The sequence below is a fragment of the Magnolia sinica genome, chromosome 11 (assembly GCF_029962835.1).
Source record: "Magnolia sinica isolate HGM2019 chromosome 11, MsV1, whole genome shotgun sequence".
In the NCBI taxonomy this organism is placed as follows: domain Eukaryota; kingdom Viridiplantae; phylum Streptophyta; class Magnoliopsida; order Magnoliales; family Magnoliaceae; genus Magnolia; species Magnolia sinica.
Window position 1 is genome coordinate 14,968,576 of NC_080583.1, and position 7,927 is coordinate 14,976,502.

At 43.0% G+C, this 7,927-nt stretch overlaps 2 protein-coding genes across 2 annotated transcripts; one reads left to right on the top strand and one right to left on the bottom strand.

Annotated features, from left to right (window-relative positions):
• Window positions 1-1,803: 1,803 nt before the first annotated feature.
• On the bottom strand, window positions 1,804-2,267 carry LOC131218025 (large ribosomal subunit protein eL14y-like). The gene has a single exon (XM_058212707.1). It carries the CDS (start codon window positions 2,209-2,211, stop codon window positions 1,804-1,806), a length of 408 nt encoding a protein of 135 aa, XP_058068690.1. The 5' UTR covers window positions 2,212-2,267.
• A 3,285-nt stretch (window positions 2,268-5,552) lies between these two features.
• On the top strand, window positions 5,553-6,857 carry LOC131218263 (probable carboxylesterase 15). Its single transcript, XM_058212938.1, has one exon. It carries the CDS (start codon window positions 5,648-5,650, stop codon window positions 6,653-6,655), a length of 1,008 nt encoding a protein of 335 aa, XP_058068921.1. The 5' UTR covers window positions 5,553-5,647; the 3' UTR covers window positions 6,656-6,857.
• The last annotated feature ends 1,070 nt before the right edge of the window (window positions 6,858-7,927 follow it).

Consider the following 7,927-nt stretch of genomic DNA (forward strand, 5'->3'; position numbering starts at 1 on the left):
GGATATAACACATACATCATGTGGGGGACACATAACTTGGTGACGTCACTTTAGTAGCGACTCTAGCTACTCAACCTCTATCAGTATCCAATCCGCGTCAGCTACTCAACCTATGTCGGGGACGCGGATTTCCTGCAAAAGCCTTCCTATGCTAGGAACTTAGGTGGAGTCCACTGTTATATTTTTGAGAAATCCTATCTGTCCATCTATTTTTTGAGTTCATTTTAAGATACGAGGCCAAAAATGAACCATATCCAATTCTTAAGTGGGCCGAAAACATGATAATTGAATGTCCACAGTTGAAATATTCGTGGGGCCAAAAAAGTTTTGAATCATGCTATTATTTGTGTTTTCAGTTCATCCTAGTACAAATGACGTTATTAACGGTATGGATGGCATGTAAACATCATTGTCGAACTTAGGGAGGTTTCAACCGTAGAAATTTCCCTAACTACCTTTTCCTTTAGTATGGCCCACTTGAGTCTTTATCCTAATAAATTTTGGTCCTATCCCCTAAAATGATCTTAAAAAAATGGATGGACGGAGAGAATTTCTCACAAATATGACAGTGGGCTCACTTGGGTTCCTAGTGCCGGAACTTCCTGCCAAAGGCTTTCGCAGGAAATCCGCGTCCCTCTCTCCGTATCCAATCCGCGTCCCCTAATGACGCACACAATTTGCAAAGTTAGTTGGAAATCTAGGTGGGGCCCACCATGATGTTTTTAAGAAATCTACCCCGTCCATCCATTTTTCCTTGTCATTTCAGGGCATTATCCCAAAACTGAGTAAGATCTAAATCTCAAGTGAACCACACCACAGGAAGTAGCGATGATAATGATTCTCACCATTAAATATTTTTTAGGGCCCACCATGATATTTATTTGACATCCAACCTGTAGATTAAGTCATATAGACCTGGATGATGGAAAAAAAGCAAATATCAGCTTGATCCAAAATTTCGGTAACCCTAGGAAGTTTTTAATGGTGAGAGTTCAATCAACACTGTGTGGCCCACTTGAGAATTTAATCTACCTCATTTTTGGGTTCATATCATAAAATTATTTTTAAAAATGTATGGATGACGTGGATTTATCACTAACATCTTGGTGGGACCCACCTAGCATTTCAGCAGAAGAATTTTATGTGAAAAGGCTTCCGCCGCATCCTTCAGATGAAGAGGCGTGTGAGAGAAGGAAACTCGCTTTTTTAAGCCCGCGCTAAGAGCGCCTTCATCCCGATCGTCTACCTTATCCGACGGTTGATAGGAAGGTTCGCATGTAATGAGTTGTGAACCGGTGCGTAGCTGAGCGTTCCTCTCTCTCCCTATATATATATATATATATATATATATATATATATATATATATATCTATATTATGAAGTAATATAAATTTTGTTTAATATTCAATTTAAATAGTATTGCAACATTTTTTATATTTCAAATATTAAAAAAATATAGGTTTCAATTGAATTATATAATAAAAAAAATTACTGGCCTGTGCTGGGGCCTCTTAAATTTATACAAAGACTTGGCCCCAAAAACCGCCGGCATTAGCTTTATCGGCACTAGACAAGCACCCATAAAGGAGTATGTTAGCAAAACCTTTGTCGGCGCTAAGCCACTTTTACCTGTGCTTGTCTGAGCGCCGGCAATTATGGACTCTTTTTCGGCGCCTGGTCTAACTTCACCAACGCTTTTAATGGCTGCTGGGATTTCTAAAAAAAGTGCCAGTAAAAGTTAAAAAAGCGCCGGCCAAAACCTACCAAAGCGCTGGTAAAATCATGATTTCTAGGCACTTTTAATTACGGAAAATCCTGCTGCTTTCTCAACTGCGCGAGCTCTTGCCTGATCGCACCTCCCCTCTTGATCTTTGCTAACATGACCTTGAACCTATCAAAGTCATTGACGGAAGCTCTTCTCTTTTGCACAATCAGCTTTTGGCCCCACAAGCTGTTCTCCCACTTGTTCTTCACACCTGCAGCTTCCATGGTAGCAACAAGTGACTTCTTCTTGGGTATTCTTAGAATGTCAATCTTGATATTTGTCAGCGAAAGCCTCTTGAAATTCATTTGACCTCGCACCATGTCAGGGGCGTCTACAAGAGCCTGGTTCTGATCAATAAGGTTGACGATTACGACCAGCTTTTCGTAGTCTTTCCCGCAGTTTACAAGAGCGACTCGCCTGATCTCTACATATTGCTTGAATGGCATGGTTGAAGATCAGAGAGAGAGGGAGGGAGGGAGGAGTTAGGGTTTCTTCTTTCCCGTTAAGGGTTGAGGTTGTTATGTGTTAAGGTTCTAAATTATGGGGCAAACCTAGCAGGGGTTGGAAGAAGCTAAATGTTAACAGCTTTGCGAGAGGCAACCCGGGTTTGGGAGGCGGAGGAGATGTGTGTAGAGACCATCTTTGCAACCTGATTTTTGCCTTCCATTCCAGATACGGCTCCGTAACTAATAACACAGCGGAAACTCAGGCTATGGTCGACGGTCTGAAACTCTATGCCTCGAAAGGCATCACCAATGTAATCATTGAAACAGACTCTTGCCTCATCTTTGATGCGGTCTCTAGCTCTTCCCTAACTTGTGGGTGGAACCTTTGGTATCGTCTTGGTATCATCCACTAGCTCAGTTCAACACTCAACATTCACTTCTCTTACACTCTTCGGGAAGGTAACTCGGTGGCGGACGACCTTGCCAAATTAGCTAGTGGTGGTGAACCTGATCGCACCTTCTCTTCTAGCTCCTCTCTCCCGCATCCCATTAGGGGTTCCTTGCTTCTGGATAAGTTGGGTGTGGGCGCTCTCAGGAGAAGCAAGCTGAAGATGGGTATCAAATAAGTCCCTCCTTCGCTCCTTCTGCGGGCCTCAGCCCCAGTTGGGCGTTGGCTTCAGCTTGGTCGCCTTTTCTGCTGCTTCTTCGGCCTGTTGCAAAGGAGATTCCTTCAGGCTGATGGTTTGGTGGTGCTCTTACTGCTGGAGTTTTTGGAGCAGGTCTGCCGTAGTGCCCCCTGTCCTTGTCAGGGTCTCTCTAGCTTCTTCAGTTTCAGTTTGCTGCTAGGAGAGCCTCCTCACTGGGTGAATTTCCTATTTTCTCGTCGAGCAGGGCTAGCTTTCCTTCGCTAGTTGGTCCTTCAGTTTGGATTCATGGTTGGCTTCAGAGTATTTTCTTCTCTAATTTGCTACTTTCTAGTTGCTAGCTAGGTGATATGATAGATGAGGCTCGAAGCTTTTTTTTTTGTGGGGCCCATCCGAAAGTTTGGTTGTACATTCTCTGTTCATTCAATATATTAATGTATTTCACTTATCAGTAGCTTTCCCATATACTAGAGAAGTTGATAGTGGTGAACGTACACTAGAAAATGCAGTCCAAAGGAGTGGTAGTGAGTTGGAAAATATTTTTTTAAATGAAGAAGAAGCACGAGAAGAACTGAAAAGAAAGAAGAAAAAGAAGCACAATACAAACCAAGTTCCAAGAACAAGGGCAATTTAGTCCTTTTTTTTTTTCAAAAACATGTCATGCATATGAATATCTCCAAATATTTGAAACTTTCCATCCATTTAGAGATTTTTACCAAACCTCAATACTAGTACGGCCAAAAACCCTATACTATATGACCATTAAAGGATATGTATTACATCATTTTGAGCCATATTTTAATGGGCTAGCTCATGTTTCCACGATCCACCATTGACCTATTCTTTTGGCCATGGATTAGGAACGAAATTGGGTCTGGCTGACATTGGATTAGCCAAGTTAATAACTTGAAAGTGGGGATTGGTCGGATAAATAGTCTATATTATTATTATTAACTATGGGAGCTGATTAGCTGTTACCTGGGTAACACCTTAGGGAGTGTTATGGTAAGGGCCGAGATTGTCATGTGAATGGTAGATATTGTTATGTGCTGGGTCGGGATTGTAGTTGTAACGTGATAAGGGTCAAGTTTATCATGTGAAGGCTAGATATTGTTATGTGCTAAGGTTCTAGGTTATCATGTTATAAGGGTAGAGGTCATAGTTGTAATGTATTAAGGGTCGAGATTGTCATATTTTAAGGGTCTGGGTCATGGTTATAGCGTGGTAAGGGTCAAGGTTGTGACGTTGTGAGGGTCGAAGTTATCATATGAAGGGTAAATATTCTTATGTGCTAAGGGTCGAGGTTGTCATGTTATAAAGGTCAATGTTGTGGTTGTAATGTGGTAAGGATAAGTGTGGAGGTCGTAGTTGTAATGTGTTAAGGGTCGAGGTTGTCATATTATAAGGGTCGGGGTCATGGTTGTAACGTAATAAGGATCGATGTTGTAACATGTGAAGAGTAGTTGAGATTGTTATGCATGTGTTAAGGGTCGATGTTGTCATGTTATAAGGGTCAATGTTGTTGTTAGGATGTGATAAGGGTTGAAGTCATCGTGTTATAAGGGTCGAGATTGTGGTTGTAATATATTAAGGGTAGAGGTTTGTCATGTTATAAGGGTCGGAGTGGGGGTTGTAAGGTGATATGGGTCACTTATATAAGGTGGTAATAGTCAAGGTTGTGATGTGTTAAGGGTTATGGGTCTTGCCGTGGGTTATATGTCTAATCCACTCCGTTCATTAGATTTAAAATTTAATTTAACATCATGAGCTAAAAAATGAGTAACATCCAAAAATTCTATAGCCCTCAAAATTTTTTTAGTGGTAGGTTTTCAACCTCAGTACTTTCAACGGGGTGGTCTACATGAGCCTTTGATATACCTCATTTTTTGGCTCATGCCCTAAAATAATATTTCAAAATGGATGGATGGAGTGTATAAAATATATACATCATAGTGGGCCTCACGGAACCATCCATCTCTAGATAGTTCCATCCCTGATGGATTCAGAGATAAAAGCTTTTTGGAGGCCGTTTATACTACCGGGAAGCTATGTTAGGCTCGTTATGATATTTTTGGGAAATCCACTACATCCAATCATTTTGGAAAATCATGTCAAGAGACAAAGAATTGGATAGTTTCAAATCCACTGCATCCATTCATTTTGGAAAGTCATGTCAAGACATGAGACAAAAAATTAGATAGATGTGAAACTTACGTGGACCACATGACTAGACAATAGTGGAAAGGAACTGGTTACCATTCAAACTTTTGTAGGCTTCTGTTTAATATTTATATGCCATCCAAACTGTTCATAAAGTGGCCCAAATGCTTGTAAACTCATTAGCATGGGGATGCACTCAAATTTAAAAAATATATTAGCCTAATCCAAAGCTTTTGCAGCCCCATGAATGAATCTTCCCCCTGTTTCCTGTTTTCTGTTGTCTGGTCCACTTGAGATTTGGATTCACATCATTTTTGGGCTCATATCCTAAAATGATTTGAAAAACATGTGAACAGCGTGGATTTCTCACAAACACCATGGCGGGCATCACAGTGTTTACCCAGTCCAAATCCCTATCGCCGCTCTGGCACGATGGCTAAAGGCAAAAGGCAGCCAGGAGTAATTTTGTCCAGATATGTCGTGTATTTGTGGGTACCAAAATGCTGTTTTAGTCAAAATCTCTATAGTATATTAGCTTGCCATCCCATCCCTCCATTCCCTTATGAAAGAAAAGGAGAGGCTATTACTCCATGCAAAGCTCCCTAGCTTGAGGAACTGAGTCTGGAGTAGTCATGGCTTCCGAGAAGACGGTCGTAGAAGAAGTCCCCAACTGGCTCCGCGTCTACGATGACGGCTCCGTCGATCGAACATGGACTGGGCCCACCCAAGCCAAGTTCTTGGTCACTCCCGTACCCCCATCAGAGACGTTCATCGACGGGGTGACCACTCGCGACGTGGTCATCAATCCCGATTCGGGCATCTCTGTCCGAATCTACGTCCCTGAACAGAAATGTAACGATGGTGTACAGCTTCCTATGCTCCTTCACTTCCATGGCGGCGGCTTCTGTGTGACTCGAGCCGATTGGTACATGTACCACCAGTTCTACACCAAGCTCATTGCATCAGCTCCAGCCATTTGTGTCTCGGTCAACTTGCGTTTAGCTCCTGAGCACCGGCTCCCTGCTGCGATTGACGATGGTTATGCAGCCCAGTCGTGGCTCAGGTCCTTGGCTAGAGCTGAGCTGTCGGAGCCATGGATTGGAACCCGAGCCGACTTCTCACGGGTCTTCCTCATGGGCGACTCGTCTGGCGGGAACATCGTGCATGGAGTGGCGGCACGTGCAGGGAACGAAGATTTAGAACCGTTGCGGCTAGCCGGAGGAGTGCCGATGCACCCTGGCTTCGTCCGTGCTGAGCGGAGCCGGTCCGAGCTGGAGTTCCCTGGCTCGGCGATCTTTACACTCGAGATGATTGACAAGTTCTTAGCTTTGGCATTGCCAGTTGGCAGTACTAAGGACCATCCGATCACGTGCCCGATGGGGCCCATGGCCCCACCCATTGGAGGGTTGCGGTTGCCGCCGTTCTTGGTGGCGGTGGCGGAGAGAGATCTCATGCGCGACACACAGCTGGAATACGTCGCGGAGATGAAGAGGAGTGGTAAGGACGTAAAATTGGTTTTTAGCCCGGGCATGGACCATTGCTTCCACTTCAACAAGATTGCAATCGACTCGGATCCGAATACGGCCATCCAAACGGATATGCTGATAACAGCCCTTTTGGAATTCATTCGAATGCACTGAGGGTGTGCACTGCACACTGGATTGCAAGATAGATGTAGCTACAAATATATAATAATGAGAATTAATCACCTGCATGCTGCTGGTTGCATTCTAACTTATCATGCGACCCTATCTTTCTAGTTTCCAGTCAAATGTATTGCTTTTGTAGAACATCCAAGCCATTTGAACAGGTGTACCCCACCATGATATTATCTGGTAGAAAAATCAGGATCATCCACTCATCAGGCTCTCCATGCCATTGAAATAAATGGATTGCCGATGGTCTGAGTGTCTGACTAGATTTGGCCCATTTATGAGTGATAAACAACTTGACCATTTTAGGCGGTTCCTTGTCCTGAAAGGTTCAGATTTACTAAGCCCACTCTCACCTCTCCACGTGCGCAAACCTTGTACGGCCACACGTGCTTACAGGCACGTGTATAAAGGTGGGGCCCAACATGGAGATAAGCTGTCCCTGATGGTTGGATCATCACGTGGATCACGACTCTAGGTCGTTGAATATGGATTGTATAAGGAACTTAAATGTTAAATCGTTTTGGTATGTGTGGTCCACTTGGTGAGTTGGCTGTTGTTGGTGGGACTCACTTGAACGCTTGTTCGAATTTCCACATGTCAGGTTAGCAGGTGTGGCCGCTTGTAGAGAAGAGGTGGCGTGTGGGCCTTGCAAAGCTACTGTTTGAATTACGTGGTATACTTGTATTCTAGTTGTTGCAGTAATCAGATTCCACTTATGTTCGTTTCTCTATTTCGTAAGTGATGATGACTAATCTACTTTACGCATGACATAACATCAGTTCAGTCACAAGGACCACATGGCCACTTTCTAAAGAAAATGGTTAATCGTCCATGCAGCATATTTGGTATCAGAAGGGGGGGATTATCACGTTGTGAAAATTATGGTTTTATTGTCTACTGTCCAAGATTTGGACGGTCTAGATTGAAGCATTTGCATGCAATTTGTAGAATGAATGAGTCACCACCATATAAAAAGGATGAAAAACACAGCCCAATAAATCTGGCTTTATTTTAGTTAAATTCTATGAACTTTGAAAAAATAAAAAATTTTTGAAAAATTCATTCCATGAAAAGACTATGCCACCTCATGAGTTAGCCACCTCATTCATATTTACTGATTGTTTACGTTCGTTTTTGGTGCCAATATTCACCCCCTGTCAACTTCACCCAGCCATAATTGCCGGAAAACCTACTCTCTGTGAAAGTAGTTACGTGTTGTGAAAGGCATCCTGCCATAAAATGCAAACCTACCCTAAG

Excerpts from the sequence above, each read along its gene's own strand:
- LOC131218025 (XM_058212707.1), bottom strand. The coding sequence starts at position 2,211 with ATGCCATTCAAGCAATATGTAGAGATCAGGCGAGTCGCTCTTGTAAAC.
- LOC131218263 (XM_058212938.1), top strand. The coding sequence starts at position 5,648 with ATGGCTTCCGAGAAGACGGTCGTAGAAGAAGTCCCCAACTGGCTCCGC.